This window comes from Pygocentrus nattereri, chromosome 14, assembly GCF_015220715.1.
Source record: "Pygocentrus nattereri isolate fPygNat1 chromosome 14, fPygNat1.pri, whole genome shotgun sequence".
NCBI lineage: Eukaryota > Metazoa > Chordata > Actinopteri > Characiformes > Serrasalmidae > Pygocentrus > Pygocentrus nattereri.
In genome coordinates, this window is record NC_051224.1 from 38,809,171 (window position 1) to 38,828,704 (window position 19,534).

A 19,534-nucleotide genomic window follows, 5' to 3' on the forward strand; every position below is an offset into this window, starting at 1 on the left:
TAAGATCTTTATCTAAATAATTCCAGTTAAGTTCCATGAAGATTTTCTAGAAGATACGCATGATGAGTTTGCATTAATCAGGTATTAATTATAAGACGTGCACATTAACAGTGAAATTTGATCAGATTAGATTTGTGCATTGTGTTTGCAAATGAAGCCTTACATTGTTTTGGATGAGTATTATTCAGCGTGTTTAAACATATCTGATAAAGCTGTAGTGTCATTGGCTTGATACTGTATTGTTCTCTGAATTTGATCATGAGCTGTGGGCAAGAAGTGGGTCTCAGCCTGACTGTTTTTCTTTCTCGCTTTGTGTCAGGCTGCCCCCTGCTGACCACCACCGGCCTTTCGGGCTTGATCCAGCTGCAGGAGCTGGAGGAGCTGGAGCTGACCAACTGCCCAGGTGCCACGGCTGAACTTTTCAAGTACTACTCGCAGCACCTGCCGCGCTGCATGGTCATCGAGTAGATGACCTTTTGAACCTTCATCATCACCAAAACCTTCTCCTTCAGACGAACGAACGAAACCAGACTGATGATTAACCCCACTTCATCCTGAACCCAACGAGGGGAATCGACGGAGGGATTGTGGAGAGAAACGAGAGATGGCGTCAGAGTGGTGGAAGCGGAAGAACGGAAGAAGGGATTACGAGCTGGAGAAAGTGACCGGATAGGTTTCGGGCTGGTAAATGAAATGTAGAATTGCGAGGGTGTCCGAGAACCTTTCATTAAACGACATGACACTCAGCCATCAGCCTTCACGAGACATCAGCTCCACCGAACTGAACTGCGAGGCCTGAAAAACTTCCCATACTTCCTCCTGTAATCGTCACATTTTTCCTTGAAGTGAACAGGCGTGTTGCCGTGGCCCTCCGAACTTTGGATAAGAGGGATAGAGTGAGGGAAAGAGAGGAAAGCAGACAACAGCTACCGATACAGGGTCTCTTTTCACTTATTGTACAGCGGCGTGCGCATTCCACTCCAGTTTCAGTGCAGTCGCCTCTCTGAGTCTTACGTCTTATCGAAAATAAAATAAAATCAAAGCTATTATTAGGAGACGAACAGCCGCGTAGTTTCGCATCAGAGCTGCACGCTTACTCGCTTATTGTCTTGCGGTTTCTCTTGTTTGTTTCCTTTTTTGAAATATTATTTTTTTAAGTCATTTTTTTGAGGATGAGGATGATGAGGATGAGGATTACTGTGAATTTTAAAGGCGGTTTCAGGACTGTTGAATAAAATAGGGATCCAGGTATGACGAAGGCTCGGCACAGAAGGCTATCTACTACGAAAAGGTGTTTTTCTTTTTCTTTTCGTCCAGAAAGTTGATCTTTTACGGACAGATCTTTTCACTTCAGGATTTCTGAATTTAAAAAGGGGGGGGGGGTGGGTTTGAATTGTTTAAAGGACATTTTGGGGTGCAAAGGGACTGTACATACAGTAGATATTCCATTCGAGCTTGGCCTTTTTATGAACCTTTGATTTCTCATTCCATTTGGTGTCAATTGATATTAGTGACTTGTGTGCAGGTTTCAATATTAGTCCTCTGCTACACTGAACTGGGGCTGCCGCTGCTACTGTGGGACCCGAATGAAGGACACAAACTGTGCATCGATGCCTGTTCGTCACCAGGCTGACCCCTTCTGGACGGTGGACCGAACGCATGCCGTCATTATTTTCACTCAGTATACACATAATGAACCTAAATAAGCAAGCGTCAGTTTAAACGCATCACATGATTAAGGTCTAAGCCAATGGGTTTTCAGTGGCAATTAAGTGTGGTTCCAAAGCATAAAGGAATACTCTGGTTTTAAAAAGCTGCGCTCTGCATTGACCGTTAATTTCCACGGAGGAGTCATTTCAAGCGGTTTTTTTCAGTAGAAGTTAATGGGCAGGTGCTGGATTCAGTCAGTTAACGTATGCAAAACTTTACACAGATTTACAAAAAAAACGTGCACAAATTTACATAACCTCACATAAACATCAACTGGCAAATTTGCATAAACTAATAAAGGCTTATTCCGACAAGGGTCAGATGCTTTTGTCCATTTTTGTGTGGACGCTTATTGGATTAGGCCTTTATGGATCATTCTACCAAATTGGCTCAGAGAGTTGAAAACACACTTTGGACTTAACTGACCTGGAGATTAGATTCAAATCCTTTTGCTTTAAATGACCGTATACCTTAATTATGTTTATTTCATTAAAACAATCGATCAAGCTTTCCATTTCTTCCCAGAACAAAGTCTAGTGGCCGGCTTTCCACATGCTAGGCCTCTATTATAAGTCCTTGCGTTTTCGCCGTAGACGGAAACATGTCGAATTTATCGTCCGTGGTGACTGATGGTACAATACAGATGTGGCAGTTGGAGATTAGGGTATTCCTTGCAAATTACACTGTAGATAAGCCTGCTTATAACTCCATCCCACTCCTCAAGGCCATTCAGTTTTCCAGGAGCCCTGCTTTCTAAAGCAGAGACAGTATTTTTTTTTGTTTTTGGTCACCTCCTGCCGTCTACCCATCACCTTTGGTTTACAGTATGTCTGTGTTGCCTACCTCAGGGCATCATGGAGGACATGAGGTATAAATACTCCATAAACAGGGATCTATGTGAACTAGAAGCCTCTATTTCTATTGCGTAGCTCATCCGCTTCCGCCTGCCCGTCCCAAACCACCCATGTGTCCTCTCATGGGGCAGCTGTGCTACTCCCATCACCTCTAATTGGATTGTGCAGTTGTTTACAGTTGTGTACTGTAGATATTAATAGTGCACTAACCAAGTCCTCAGTCCCCAGTGACCGCATCTGAGCTTGGACACCTTTAAGACTTACACAACACGTTGTTGATGTCATAACGAAACCTCACATACCTGAAATTTAACTTGATACAAGCAGGAAACCTTTCTAACCACTCAATGCATCTCAAAAGTGTGATTTTGGACCATTTATATTGGATCATGAAATGTCCACAGCGTACAAAGCAGCTGGCCGTTGGTAGGTTAAAGGGTTTGATACGACAGCAACCATATGGATCACTTAGGAAAGCAGCAGTCCGGCCTAAAGCTGGCATTTTATGTTACTTGTCGTGTTAGCAAACCGCAATTTAATGCCATGTTTTTATTCTTTATCATTCTGCCACCACAATATCCAGCATGCATTGCATAGGTACATAAAGACAGTGGTGCCAACAAATCCTGACTGCTAGACTCGCCGCTCAGCTGTCGACTTAATGCATACAGCCAAGCTGGCATTAGTGTTAATGCCAATGCAACATCATAAAGAAACGGCGATTCCATCCTCAACCAGCACAGAATAGACACGTTTTTGGCCCTTTTGGCCAAAACATTAGCTTTGAGCCTATTTTCTCCATCTGACAAGTCACTTCTGTTAAGTAATCCATTCTCTCTATTGTGGTAATCACATGAAGACCACCCCCACCCTCCGACCTTCAAAATACATCGGTTTTTCTTTCTTTCTAGTCTCTAAACTGGGGGACTTTACTCAAGACTATGATGGCACGGCTGGTGGAGCGAAACACGCCTACATTTCTCACCTTGCCCCTTTAGGACTAGAGGAAAAGTTTTGAAGCAACTGTTTTGAGAATTTATTCTGAATTAGCAGCCAGCAGTGAGGGTTGTTCATGGTTTGGGGAAGAGCACCTGGGCCGCCCACGCTAATGACACAGGGCGATTATCTGAAGACTTTAAAGCTAACCGTGACCACTGCTTGGAGCAAAGTGTGCTTAACTTAAAGTAAAGAGTCAGTGTTTCCCCCTCAGGCCAATCTGAGGCTTTTAATTATAACCCAGGACCCTGAAGGCTTTGGGCTTTACAGGTCAGAAACTGCATGATGTCCATTAAAACTTAAGCCTGTTTGCTTTGGAACGTGCGATGCCCTGCGTAGAGGTCAAAGGCTGCTTCGTACCGAGGACATGCGTAAAAAGAAAGGTGTCATCCATCGCGAGGATTTTTCGGCGGAATCGTTTTTCCAAATGAGCTGAGCGAGTTCAAAGGACCCTCGACGTGATGTAACGGTTTTAATCCAGTTTAAGGGACAGCCGAGCTACGACGCATGTAGGAACCTTTATTTTTAACAGTGCAGATTACGGGACACACTTGATTCCTTCGCTCTTTGTGATGTGATTTATATTTTTTTCCGAGATCCGTATTTATTTGCTTTTGCTACTTGTGGGGGTTAATTTATTGAGTTCATGCGCATATTTATTTATTTATTTATTGAAACGAAGAGGAGCCAGCGTTGTTGTTTTTGTGTGAGATGTTTATTTCATTCCAATCAAATAGGAAAGAGCAGGGAACACGGAGTCGCTTCCGAACGGCAGGGTTTGACCGTCATTGCTGTTGTTGTTGTTGTTGTTTTAGTTTTTGTTGTGGCTGTCAGATGAATTGGCCCGAGCTCTTTCTCGTTTTCTGTCACAATGCCGGCCTTTGCGCTGCCCCTTTCTGGTAGGCACTCTGGTGATGTGCGGCTGGCAGAGGAAAATAAAGGGGTCACAGGGTTTTGGCCTCACTGACCGAACCTGGACTGACCTCAGAGTGACCCACCTCACCCGACCCATGCTACTCCGCTAAAGCATCAGAGTGAAGTGAAACTCGTTTGAATTGATTACAAAGGATTCAATGCATCATGTCTCAAATTGTCAGTTCGATTCAATTCAGTTATTCCTGCGCGACTTGATTATTACAAAAATAGACAGACTGTACAAACATGAGTGGAAACTATTTACACTGTGGACATTAAAGCAATCAAAGATTTTTGTTTGGATTGTTACATTTGGAAATACATGAGTGCTTTCTTGAATAGGCAACACTTTCCTGTAGTGTTCATAAAGCTTCATGACACCTACATAAACATATCACGACAGCTGACATAAACCTACATAAACAGTTATAAAGGCTTATTCCCGTAGGTGTCATGAAGTCAACTTAGCATCGAGGCTGGCAAATGCAACCTTTAAGACAAAAGGCGACTTTTGAAATAGGTGTTCATAGAGGCTTCATAACACATACATAAGCGCCGGATACTGTATTTAATTGAATATTTATTAACAGCTTATGCCACTGTTTGCAAGATGCCCTAAAATGTTTTATAAAATGAATGACCTACTTTGGGCTTTGACCTAAAGCGACAGGCCTTTGTTCCATTTATAACGCTGTTATTAAGCATCATTCCCAAGTCATGGAACTGACAAGGCAGAGGCCTGGTTAAGGCCTTGCCCTCAAAGTGGGAGTGATCCTGTGATACATATTTTATTTTAATACAGATACATATTCCCATACAAATATGACAAGTACTGTGAGTCGTCATAGTTACGATGTTAAATGACTTTGCGCGACACTTTCTATTAAGAAGAAAAACAGTTTATTTCAGCTCATCGCTGCAGCCACACAGGTCTCCTTTGAAAGAGATTCTATACCTAAACTCATTTAGAAATGTCCTGAAATGATGTATGAAGGGTTCATTTGCAAAAAACATCAGTAAAAAAAATCACCACTTTAATTCTTAATCCTAAATCAGATTTTTTATTGTGTATTCCAAGTAATATCAATCAAACTGCAGCTGGGTTGTTTTGATTAAATAAAAATAACTCAGTAAAAAACAGTAACTTAGAAATATTCAACTTTTTTCATTTTTTAAATGTTTTTTTTTTTTTTTGCAAAAGCAGACACTCCAGTGGTCATTTTCACGTTTCAGAGTTAAACAAAGCCATGTAGTAATAATAAAGGGCAATATTTAACATTCTTTACCATAAAACAGGCGGGTAAATTGATAAAATAAAAAAGCAGCTCATTAAGATTCAGTATTAGAGCTGAATCTCAAGTGGCTCACTGCTCCATATAAGGTGCACTATGAGTTATGAAACTGAGGCTTTCATACAGAAATATTGGTGTTCGTGTCCAGCTGGAATCGGCTCTCAGGGCTGAATCCAGAGTGGTTCTCTGCTGGACGCACTGAGCTCTGTTTAGATGCAGTAGCCGTTACTGTAAGACCTACTTGGTCTGACCTAAACAGTTGGTGGCAGTGTTGAGTCACCAGACCCAAATACTGCTCGCTGATTGGCTGAACGAATTTATCAGGGTCTGCTGCAGAGCACAGCTGGCACTGAACCGTTTCTGCTGTGCAACGTGAACTTGCAGTGCCCTGACAATGAACAGTAATGGCATTTGTGACGAAGCGTATTTAGGGTTCAGAGCGTGCTGTAAGAATAACTCCCGACACCTCGTTTTTAAAGGATGACGTTTATCGTGTTTTTGCAAATGAACTCTTCATATGGCGTTCATAACAAGGCCTCTACCTTATGAGTGCCTTCACTTGGGAAATATAGATGGAACAAATGTCCATCACTGTAGTTGAAGGCCTCACATATCATGTATATCCGTTTTTTGGTCGATTTTAATTTTTCTACCTCATGTCAGCGCGACAGCTTCCCTTTACACTGTGTGAAAATATCATAAAACCTCTTTACGTTAACGTTTTGTTCTTTGGACCGTGACGATATGTCGGCGCAGTGTCATTCACTTCATAAAACATCTTATGTTATCTTGCCATTATCGTTTATACATAGGTTATCAATGCTTATGCATGCGTTATGAAGTCGCTATGTAGGCAGCCTTCAAATAAAGTGCTACTGAAATGTTTGTAGGTGTCATGTAGCCTTGCAAGCAGTTCCCAACACACAGTCTGATTGGGTAAAAATCATTCTGCCCTTTTTTTTTTTCCACCGCAGGACTTACCAGCGGTTGCTAAGCAACAGCATTGGTCACTTGGTCATTGGTCAACATTGGCCAGTGTTGGATGCCTTTGAAACAGTGTTTGGGGCTATTTAACTTTTCTTCTTTCATTCTTAGCAAAAAAGGGTTCCAACACAGAGTACTTGTAACAATAGCGGAACCCTTTCTGGTGCTACACAGAACCATTTTTTAAAGACACAACAGTTTTTCCATTAGAAGAACCACTGAACCTGGCAAAATATTGGTCTTTATTTATGCATTCAAATGGTTCTTTGAGTGTTTGCGAGTCGTACTTTATTTACCTAAGCGGTTTTTAGGGAAAACCGTTGGATAAAAGCAGGAAACACTCAAGGTCATATGTTACCGTGAATAATATCACAGCTTCACAGCCGTTACGATCCATTCTAATCTTCTAAAATCGATGCAGTTGAATGGCCACATTCAGATCAGTGCATTTGCACAGGGCAACAGCCTGCCTTTTCTTTGGTTCTGCCCAGAATGTTTTTTTTTTCTCCTAAGAAACTCTGAAGAGTGCTTTTGGCAGTGTCTCCAGGCCTGGATGTAGAACATGCTGTGCCAATTCAGCTGACTGAGGCTTCAACTGTCTAGGGCCCGTTTCTTGCCTTTTTTTTAACCAGAAGGAACCATGCTGCAGTATTTTACACCCACCAGCTTCCTCCACAGAGGAGAACGGGTTTTCATCCTTAGCCGAAGCTTGGAATGAAACACAGGCCATCGAGCAGTTCTGTTCTTCCATTGTCTCATCTGTCCACTCACACAGTCAGTGAGAACCATTTAAAATGATATACAGAGAGAGTATACTTATTAATATATATCGCTACTGAGGAATATTATATGGAGATGTGAAAACAGTCAAAAAGGTCATGTTAGTTTTCACTGCAAACCAAGACTTTCCTTCTCTTTGTATGGAAAGTGTGGGAAGATCATGCCGCATCACCTTTTTAAGCTGGTTATTACTGCTCTCCAAACCCCCTGCACTAACCCTGAGCCTAACCTGTACATAAAAGACGGGGAAACGCAGGTCGCACATCTATTTGCGCATCTCAGCAACATTTCCTTTGTTCAATTTCCGGTCAAAACAGCCAATCAGTACAAGTGATTGATTTTTCAGTATCAGTGTCAAAAAGCAGTGAGCATGTATTCAACAGAATTACACAAGTGTGCATCTAAAATGCCTAAAGGAGAAATTCCTCAGGAGTTTAAAAAAATGATCAAAAGTTACGCAGAAAATGAGACACCTAACAACCACCTGGAAGACCTGGTAGACACCAAAACTGCCCCCGATCTGAAAACATCCGCAGGTGTTTCTGCCCATCCTTCCACTGTGAGAAGACCACTCAGCGCTGTGGGTCTGAAAGGACGTGTAGCTGATCAAAAAGAACCTTACTGAGAAAAGGAAAGTAGAACATTTGCTGTAGAGATGCCAAAACTGGACATCTTCTAAGCCTGAACTCTGGAGGTGTGTCTGTAGATTTCTTTGAGAAACTGAAAGTGAGTCTCCTGAAAGGAATAGAAGTAATAGCGGTAAAGAGTGGACGCAAATGTGATACTACATTTAGTGGACAAAACCTCGAATCTCCAAAAATGTATTTTTACAGGACAAGGAAAAACGTTCTCACCTCTCAATGGAAGTAAATGGAGAAGCACGTTTTTCAAAGTAATTTTGGAGCACTTACGTTGGACGATTCAACATGAAATTTGGACACAGCATAAATGCCAACTCCATTTTTCAAATTATGACAAAAAATGTAAAACGAGAAAAATGGAGATACAAGGTTGCCCCGACAGCAACAATATGTTTTTACCTTTCTTCATTATGCTGAAAAATCAATGACATGTACTCAATGGCTGTTTTGACTGGAAGTTGAATAAACAAAAGTGTGGTCTCTGACTTTTGCACAGTACTGTATACCTAAATAAAAATTCCAACATTTTTCAACTTAACCTTTGTCTGCTTGTAATAGAAGCCATTATAAGTGTATTTTGAATAGGCAGGTTTTCTGCCGGGAATTATCGTCTGGGGTAATTGAATGTCTCCTGAAAATGTGGCAGGTAGAGATTAGGTTGAAAAATGCTTCCTTTAAACACAAGCAGTGTTCTAGATACACAGTCTGTCGGGCTGGCACAAGGGGTTAAGATAGCGAGAACACTAGGAAAAAATGAGCACTGCTATTTTAAATAATTACATTTGAGAGTGCACTTTTGTTAGTGTGGTCAAAACATGACAACCAGCGCTGACCCTGCTATATAGCACTGACATAACCATGCTATAAACGTGTCATGAGTCGTCCTGACCGAGTTTGTTCAGTAATGTAGTAATGTCATATTTCCCATAATGATCATGTACAATGACATCAAACATTATGACATCTGTCTTGACATGTTTATGTCATGGTTATGTCAAATTATTGGACATAATCTGCCATGACAACTCATGATGGCATAGAATCACTGCTCAAAGAAAAACACGCCTCGTTCTTAGTGGTCTATTCATCATACACTGATCAGGCATAACATAATGACCTTGTTTCTACACTCGTTGTCCATTTTATCAGCTCCACTTACTATATAGGTGCATTTTGTGGTTCTACATTGTGTTAGTGTGTGTTGTGCTGGCACAAGTGGATCAGACATAGCAGTTCTGCTGGAGTTTTTAAACACTGTGTCCACTCACTGTCCACTCTATTAGACACTCCTACCTTGTCAGTCCACCTTGTAGATGTAAAGTCAGAGACGACAGCTCATCTGCTGCTGCACAGTTTGTGTTGGTCATCCTCTAGTCCTTCATCAGTGGTCACAGGACGCTGTTGGCTGGATATTTTTGGTTGGTGGACTATTCTTAGTCCAGCAGCGACACTCAGGCGTTTAAAAACTCCAGCAGTACTGCTGTGTCTGATCCACTCAGACCAGCGCAGCACACACTAACGCACCACCACCACATCAGTGTCACTGCAGTGCTGAGAATGACCCACCACCCAAATAGTACCTGCTCTGTGAGGGTCCATGGGGGTCCTGACCACTGAAGAACAGGGTAACAGAGTATCAGAGAAACAGATGGACTACAGTCTGTAACTGTAGAACTACAGAGTGCAGCTATACAGTAAGTGGAGCTGAAGCATAGAAACAAGGAGGTGCTTATAATATTATGCCTGATTGATGTATTTTCAAACAATGCAAGAGACAACTGTGTTCAAATGACGTAAAAACAAAAAAAAGACAAAAATAGAGATGCATGGTTTTTGGACAGTGACAATATGACGCCTGCCATGACATGTTTATGGCATGATTATTTCAGTTTAATGTAGCAGGGCACAAGTAAAGTTTTACGGAAATGCTTGTATATCCAGGACGGAGGAAGATATGCAACGTCTGACGTCTTTCTGCGATGAATTCTATCAGCTGTGGATAGTAGAAAAGTCGATCTACAGTCCTACTGTGTGCAATGAGCTAGCATCAAAGACGTGCGTTTAGGGGCCACATGCGAGATCAGTGTCAGGTGTTTGTTGTGTCTAGCCAGCTGAGTTGTGTCTGAATGCCTGCTAAATACCGTCTGTGTTTTATTTTGTTTACAAAAAGGAGGCCCTGCTCTCCTGGCTTTGCTCACATTATAGAGTTCTACTCCATGGGTAGGAAATGGCTTTGTCTGAGCTTTTTTCTGCTGTATATTTGAAACCTATTTGGAAGGCCAAGCCCCATGAATAGTTCTTTCCTATTCTTGTGCTGTGAAAGAATTTCATGAGCTCACCACATCGATTCTGGTGTGTCGGCAGTTTCATTAATTCTAGCCACGCTATAGAATACAGGGCCTATATTGAACCCCCAGCTCCAACATTTATCCCACTGATTTCTCAAAGTAATGGAGTGGTTGAGAAGTCAAGAGTGCTTTGATGTGAAATGGTTCATTGTGGAGAAGCTCTGATTAATTTGCAGTGGTGGTGATAGGAACCCGGGGCTGGAAAATAGTAATAAATCGAGGAAAAAAATAACAATAAGTATTTTGGATACTATTTTGCCCCACTATGCCCTGCATGTGCCTCTCCGCCATGAATGCCTGTCAGAATATATACATTTTTTTGCCAAAACCTTGTAATAAAACAATATAACCAGGCACTGTATTCATAACCGTTTCATGTGATAATGTTTCGTGAGGGTCCAATCACGGCCGCTGTGAACAATTCTGACTCAACAAGTTTCTCTAGAATGGATCATTTCACGTCGAAGCACTCAAATCCTGAGTAAATGATGCAGACATTTAAAACTTGGTGTAATTCTCTGTAACATGTTTGCTGAGGGATATCTGTTGGATCATCAACACTTTCAGACAAAACTGAGAAATCTGCTACTATGTCAACTATGTATGTAACTGTACATGTTCTACTAAATCATATTAATAATGTCCTACCACTCACAGGGTTTGTTCTGAAGCAGCTTTTAATTTTCCTTTTTTTGCGGAGTGAATGCCACCCTGAGTGACTGGCTTGTGAACAATGTTAAGTCTTTCTGCCTCACACACTGACCATCGTTTCTCATCAACCTGGGATCTTTTCTCACTCATGACCATAAATATCTTTTTCTTTGGGCTTTTTTTTCTGTAAATAATGCTGTAGTGGTTATAATTTAACAGGAAAAGCGAAGTGTTTCCTCGACTCCATCTCATGGCTGCAGTGCCTTGTAAGACATGCGTTGTTGTTTTGAAATGGTTTGGTTCCAGTCTGCACCGTTTTAGTAAAAGTTGTACAAAAGGAAACTCCCGGGTCCGTCTCAGTGATTGCCCTCCATGGTCTTCTTCATGAGTGTATGTAAATGATGCTGTGCTCCATCTAAACCAGCTCTACCTTTAAAGCAACTGCCCATTGACTTCGATTAAAAGTTTGTTTTAGAACTTAAATCAGGCCTGAAGTTTTTGTCTAAAACTGAATACAGCAACTTTCAGACTCAACCCCTCCCAACCCACAGGACCAAACTTTAAGTTTAAACCAGACCTGGGCCTGATCAAATTTTGTCTCAACTTGACTTGACCAGAACGACACCGATTTCTGAGCCAGTCCTGAAATTTTTTCCCAACCTGACTGGCGATCAAGCTTTGAGTCTGATCCCAAACCAAGCCCGGCAAAAAAAGCCCGTGCAAACCTAGTCCGACCCTCAGCGCCAAATCTTGAGCCTGACCCAAGTTCAACTAAATTTTACCTGAACACAACCGGAACCACATTATGTTTTGAAAGCTTTAACAAGGCCTGAATTTTTTGTTTAACCACAAATACAGCCCAAGGACTTTCTGTCCAAACCTGACTGAGCCACAGCCCCAAATTTTGAGTCCCAACCCGACACAAGCCCGACAAAGTTTTGTGTATACCCAACCCACAGCATCAAGTCTTGAGTCTGAATCCAACCCAAGCCCAACAAAATTTTATCAGAACCCAACCCACATCTTTAGGTTCTGAGACCTTTAACCAGGCCTTGAATTTTTTGTTCAAACTTAGAAACAGCCCAAGAATTTACTATCCAAACCTGACTGACCCACAGCCCCAAGTTTTAAGTTTGATCCTGACTTGAACCTGACAAAATTTCATCTGAATTCGACTTGACCGGAACCATGTCAGTTTTTAAATCTGAGCGTAATCTGTACTGAGCACATTTTTATCCCAATCCAACTATGGTACCAAGTTTTGAGTTCAATATAAACCTAAGCTTGGAAAAAACTAGCCCAAACTCAGCCTTGACCCAAAGCACCAAGTCTTGAGTCTGAACCTGACCCAAGTTCGACAAAATGTTGTCTGAATCTAACCTGTCATGTTTTGAAAGCTTCAACGAGGCCTGATTTTTTGTTCTGACCCAAATACAGCACAATAACTTCCTGTCCAGATCTGACCGACCCACAGCAAATACGTTCTGAGACTGAACCCGACCCAAGCCCAATAAAATGTTGTGAACTCGACTTGACCAACAGCTCCAAGTCTCGAGTCTGATCCCAACACACGCCCAACAAAGTTGTCTAAACCCGACAAGCAACAAGTCTTGAGTCTGAACCCGACCCAAGCTCAACAAAATTTTATGAGAACCCGACTCACATCATCAGGTTTCGAGAGCTTAAATCAGGCCTGAATTTTTAGTCCAAACCTAAAAACAGCCCAAGAATTTTCTGTCCAAACCCAGCCTGAGCCCCCTCATTGAACTGACCCCAGCCAACCCTACCTGACCCACAGCACCAAGTTTTAAGTTTGAACCTGACCTGAGCCTGACAACATTTTGACTTAATCTGAACCCAACTTGAGCTAAGCTGAGCCAAACCAAATTAAAGAGTTCTGAGTCCGAACCCGACCCACCGAACCCAAAAGAAATTTGTCTAAACCAGTCCCACCCCAACCTGACACACAGCACCAAGTGTTGAGTCTAAAATTGATCCAAAACCCAATCCACATTATCAAGACTTGAGAGCTTTAATGAGGCCTACATTTTTAGTTTGAACCCAAATATTGCCCAAAAATGTTCAGACCAAACCCACAGCACAAAGTTTTGAGTCTAAAACCAACTTAAGCCCAAAAAAAATTTCATACTGATCTGACCTGACCTGACCAGAGCTACATGAAGCTTTGGGCCTGAACCGGTCCCGATTCGAGCCCATTTTTCTGAATTCGACCCAAGCCAATGCACAGTACCAAGCTTTGAGTCTGAACCTGAACCCGAGCCGACCCTGAAAAAATTAATCTGAACCCAACCCAGTCTGACACACCATCAACTTTTGAGTCCAAACCTGACCTCAGAGCCTGAAGAATTCTGTCCAAAACTGACCCGCTGGCCCATCATGACCCAAAGTGCAGAATAAAACCTGTGTGAAATGTGACATTACGGCACCTGTCATAAGAACTGCTAATGATGTTGACACAACACTTTCATATGACTGAATGGAATCTGCAACAACTCGTGACATGCTTATGACGTGGTTATGTCAGTGTTATGTAGCAGAGTTCAAGCAAAGTGTCACTTTTTCCAACACAATTAAAACAAATGTTCTCACAAAAAACCTTCCAAGGAGCGCCGATAAAGAGAGAGCCGTTCCAGTCGGCCAACTGGCAGCGTGTTTCATAAGCATGTGTTACATAAATGTCTTATGCAGGATTTTTCAATACATTCAGCCGCCCAATCATTCCTGCGCTCCAAGTTTAAACCACACAGGGAGCCCACACTCATCCTGAGCTTGGCTTCACTCTCTCTGCTCTCTCCACAGTCCGGCGGAAGCCTTCCCTGCATTTGGTGGGGGAATTAAGGCTGCGAGGAAGGGACTGGTGGGTAACATCAAAGGCAGAGTGGCAGTCTTAAGGTCTAATTAAGGATTTAAAGCCCTGAGAGACTTCAGCCTGGCAACAATGCTTCCTGCCCATACATGGTATTACTGTAGCAGAGACTAGCTACTGCTTAAAGCGATAGTTCAGAACGTACCAAGTTTACACCACACCGCCCCCCCCCTCCCTTTTCCTAAGTTTAATTGATTAGATAAGACACGTTGTCATCATACGTGTCTGAAGTTTGCAGTCATTTCAAATAGACTTGCTAATGTGGTTTCCAACACTGCCTGACATACTGAGCGTATCACTTTAATGCCGTGTTCAGAAGGACACATGACACCTAAATAAGTCAATACACCGGTCAGGCCTAACATTATGACCACCTCCTTGTTTCTTCGCTCAGTGTCCAGTTTATCAGCTCCACTTACTGTATAGCTGCACTCTGTAGATCTACAGTTACAGACTGTAGTCCATCTGTTTCTCTGATACTCTGTTCTTCAGTGGTCAGGACCCCCATGGACCCTCACAGAGCAGGTACTATTTGGGTGGTGGATCATTTTCCGCACTGCAGTAACACTGTGGTGGTGGTGTGTTAGTGTGTGTTGCACTGGTACGAGTGGACAGGAGACCAAAACATGGAGAAAAATCTGTTTTTTAAAAAATCTGGGTACGTACTGACGGGGTCAGATGCTCCTGCCATGCAATCAGGCTGTTAACATGCTACCATGCTCTGTGGTATGCTTGAAAACGCTGAGCAGGCCCAGTTGTCCATACTGATGAAAAGACCTAAGTGAGTTTGAAAGAGGGATCATTAGTGGGGCAGCACTCCTCGTTACGTTGCTCATTTATTCAGATTTCTGCATTAAGTTGTCACCCTTCTTTCAAAAGAAGTACAGGTCAGCTGAGCCCACAAATCAAATGCAGAACGTAATAAGTTCCTAATAAAGTAATAACAGCTGATGTAATATGATTTTGTACTTGGACAAAAATGTAATTAAACTCAACTTCGTAATACAACGTCTTAACTGAGGATAACACATTATTACATTATCAGAACTGTATCATATTTTCAGACCATATGTAACACATTATTATATTATATCAGGTCACATTTGACTGATTTAAAGTTTTTCTCCATCATGTCACTTCTTTCCTCTGATTTTCATTATTTTTTCCAGTTACAGGTGGAACCAGGCTGGGCTGATTCCTGAGTACAGCACCGAAGACCTTTCCTTAGAAGGGTCGTTCTCCGTTTAGAGCGGGAATTCAGGTGGATACATTTCTTAAAAATCGATTTTTTTCATCCCAAAACTAATTTTAATGTGTCCAGTAACATCTGCTAATTATAAATGCAGAAAGCAGAGCTGAACATAGTTTAGAGTCACTGGTGTTGTATGAATATGGTGTGACTCCAGTGACTGTGACTCAATTGACTGTGACTCCACTGACGGTGACTCCACTGACGGTGACTCCAGTGACGGTGACTCCACTGACGGTGACTCCACTGACGGTGACTCCACTGACAACCTGGTTAAAATTGACGATTCTTTAAACTGGCTGACTCGTTGCCCGTCAGGTGACCTTCTGCAACTATTTAAAATAATTTTGAAAAAATGATATTTGTCATTATTTTGGCAAAATTTGAATGACCCAGCCATTAAACCATTTCATTCATGAGTTGCCTGATAAACAAAATTATTAATAAATTAATGAAACATAGTGAGTTATTTATCCTGTTATCTCAGCATAGTTATCTTGAGATAAGTCATTTATCTTGTTATCTCGAGATGAGTTAATTACCTTGTGATCTATCTTGAGGTAACAGGTTATTTATCCTGTTCTCTCAACAAAAAGTTGCTATCTGGAGATTACAGGGTATTAATTTGATCTCAGTATAACAAAATTGGTATCTTGAAATAACAAGCTACTTGTTATCGTAGGATAACAAAATTATCTTGAAATAGCAAGTTACGTGTTATCTTGAGATTATAAAAGCTGTTCTCTTGAGATAATGAGTTAATTACCCTGTGATCTATCTAGCTAAGTTATTTATCCTGTTATCTCAACATAACAAAATTATCTTTAAAAAGTTATCATTATAGTTACTCATTATCTTCAGATAACCACATTTTTTATCTTGGAATAATGAGTTACTTATCTCGTTATCTCAAGATAACAATCCAGAAGATTATAGCAGCAGCTCATGGCCTCTTTGGACTTCCGTAATCTACTTATTACCTTGTCAGAAATGTGCTATACTTATAAGACATTAAATATGGTAAACCTGATCATGTAATAAATTCCCAATAATGTCATAAAATATTACACAACTGTGTTACATTATTGGGCAAGTTATATGAGTCCAGAAAGGCTGTTGCTATAATTGTCTGGATCGTTATCTTGAGATACCAAGTAACTCGTTATTTCAAGATAACAATTTTGTTTGGAATTCTGTAAATTTTTTAGCAAGTTAGGCGCAAATGTTTTGACATTTTCTGGGGAAATTACTACAATACTGGGTTCTGGAGGTGAGGTGTGATCAATCAAGAGCTCCACATAAACAGTGACAATCATTTAATCAAATCAATGGTGTTTACATGGTTAATAATACTTAGACCATCACATGATGGAGCTGTTAGTACATGTTGAATAAAAAAAAAGAGGCAGAGAAAAAAAAACAAGAAGACAAAATTCGGGTATGTACAGTAGCTTTCATGCGGAGCAGACAGTCAGAGATGCAGCACGTCGGAGTTATTCACGATTCTAATGACGGACAGTGAACGCAAATACATGGTACCTTTTAGAAAAGCAGTTCGGACAGTGAACAGGTTCTACGCTATATGCTGCTCCTTCAGGACACTTGAGAAGGTCACTCGCTTTGCTTTCTGCATCGATAGAAAGACCTAAACGGGGTTAAAATAAAATCTTTTTTTTTGGTAATATTGCTCTTACATATCAAAACATCATCACAGCGATTCTTCCTTGTAAAAAAAAAAAAAAAAAGCTAGAGTTAGAAACATCCAAAAGCAAGCACGGTAACAAAAATAGGTCTAATTTCACTTCCTCTCATAAAAAGGCCTAAATGAGCGGTTAAAGTAGGAGTAAACCAGCTTGCAAGGGAGATCCAAATCTTCCATTGCTCCTTTTCTCGCACGCCTTTCATCTCGACTTACTTCTTCACATCATCAACGTCGTCGTCGTCATCATCGTTTTCTTTCTCAGACTTTTCTTTTTTTCCTCCCCGCAAAAAACCCGACCCATAATATAGACTCCTTTAAAAAATAGACTCGTATATGAAGTTTAAATGCCTTTACTGCGCACGAATGTCTTTAGTCTGAAACGTTCTCCGCGACTCCGGTCAAAAAGTTTCTGGCTTTTCTTTGAAATGAAATGTTCTCTCCGGAGTGGGGGTCCGGAGCAGGTCTCGACTGAGGTGAGGAGTGGGTGAAAAACCCCCCTGTCGGGCTCGGCTCAGAGCTGGCTCTCGGCCTCGCTCTTCTCCGCGGTACCGTTCTCCAGGCTCAGAGCAGAAAGGCCCAGTCCATTGGCATTGCTCTCATTCAGTCTCCTCACCCGGTACGTCTCGTAGTGGATGTTGTGGGTGACGTCCTTCAAATCTTGCAGGTGGGACCTGGAAAGCGAGACGCAGCCACAGTTTGACTCACTTGTTTATTACATTCACAGGGCCAAACGCCTAAAGCAGTCACCGAGAGTTTCAACCTCTTTTTATCCCTCAGACTTTCTGCTACTGCGCCTTTAAGGCTGATGTATGATAATGAGCTCTGTACTAATTGGCTGCCTCTTTCAAAAAGCAGTCCAGGCTGAAACACTTCAGTGTAGGTGGGCGGAGCTACACTGCTGGATGGTTGGATATATATTAATGACATCACAGAAGCACTGATTTCAACATGGGATGTTTTGGCAGGTGCATTTACATGTTAATATTTTTAAAGTTGAACCATGTTCACAGACACGTTTACGGCAAAGAAGTGAGGAAATTTTGGTTTTCCATGATTTGGGCCCTTTAACATCCAGAGCAGTCACACAAGTAGTGAGAATAACATTCATTCGGGTAATGTATTCATCTTAAGCCGTTCTGTAGCTGAATTCGTTTTACCAGGGGAAGGTCTGCTGGCGTAATTCATGCATGGTTTAACTGGCCGATTCCCCAAATTACTCCAAATATCCTGGATACTGAAGCGCCATTGCATGGATGTTTACCTCAGCGTAACGTGGCAGACGCCACACTTCCAAACAACACAATGTGCCGCTAAGTGGCGGCAGTGTGAAGTGACGCCCATTATTAACGGCAATAGCAAATGATGATATGAGAGGGTATATACTATATCGCTGCTGTCGGATCAAAACCGCCGTATCTCCAAAATAGTAACTTTAAAGGAGAAAGAAAAAACATACTATATTCGTAATGTAAGTCAATGGAACCCGACATCTTTTCACATCATTTTGGGCCGTTTCTTTTGGTCCGTTTATCATGAAATTTACACACAATGTAAAAGGCAACAGGCGTTTTCAGATTATGTCAAAAACTGAAAAATGACAAAAACGGAGATACGAGGTTTTGTTCCGACAGCAGCGATACGTATATATAAATTTCTCTAGGCTGACCATGAACCTGAGTATTAAGCCCTCAAACTCTCCGTTTTATTGCGTTCTAAACTGTATTATCCAGTAACCAAAGGGACGTCAACGCAGGCTGGTAAAACTATTCTTATGTTATAGAAGTGTGTGATGAAACTTTGGGCCCGCCGACGGGCCCCGGCCATTTGAAGGGGTTAAAGAATCGGGTCAAATCAAGTTCGGTTTAGCTTGTCTTCAAATTACATCATTCAGAGCTGATGACAAATCCACAGCATATAAATTCAATAAACTCTCTGACTTCTCACTCAACAACCGTGGGCTCCTCTGAGCAGCTGGCTGAGGCTCTAAAAAAACCGAAGGCGCAATTTTCCACCGTCGTAAACGTCATTAAGAAACGGCAGTTGGGTTGAACTGTGGAAGTGAAGATCTAGAAAAGAAGGAAAACTCTCAGATAGAGCTGCTCGTATGAGATGAAGCTCTTTGGCCATGATTACCAAAGGTATGCAGCATGTGATGAAAGGAACACCGTGCCAACTGTTCAACATGCAGGTGGATCTACTATGATTTGAGGTTGTTTGGGAGCCAGTGGCTCAGGAAACGCTGCACTGGTTGATGGAAGAATGAATTCCACTAAATACCAGCAGATTCTTGAAGCAGGAGAGTTATTAGGTCATTTTCCACACTCATCACTGCCAGGGAGGAGCACTGGCCGGCCTCTGAAACACACCGTTTTCTGAAAAGGAAGTACTAGCTAACACTACGGAGGTGTGCAATGAAGTCTTAAACATCTCCTCCCTCTGCTCCCATCTGTCTGCAGGTCAGTGTGAGGCCGTAAAAGTTCAAGCTGCATTTTAAAGTCCTATAAATAACGTTTCCCCACACTGGT

At 41.7% G+C, this 19,534-nt stretch overlaps 2 protein-coding genes across 2 annotated transcripts in view; one reads left to right on the forward strand and one right to left on the reverse strand.

Moving 5' to 3' along the window:
• Positions 1 to 8,710, forward strand: part of fbxl16 (F-box and leucine-rich repeat protein 16) — a 44,400-nt gene extending 35,690 nt beyond the window's left edge. Inside the window, exon 6 of the mRNA XM_017713267.2 lies at positions 320 to 8,710. Coding sequence (XP_017568756.1) covers positions 320 to 468 — 149 coding nt within the window. The 3' untranslated portion in view covers positions 469 to 8,710. The remainder of the gene's footprint in view (positions 1 to 319) is intronic.
• A 7,896-nt stretch (positions 8,711 to 16,606) lies between these two features.
• The window catches only part of sept12 (septin 12), a 135,582-nt gene continuing 132,654 nt past the window's right edge, over positions 16,607 to 19,534 (reverse strand). The window contains 1 exon segment of the mRNA XM_037544888.1: positions 16,607 to 17,680. Coding sequence (XP_037400785.1) covers positions 17,521 to 17,680 — 160 coding nt within the window. The 3' untranslated portion in view covers positions 16,607 to 17,520.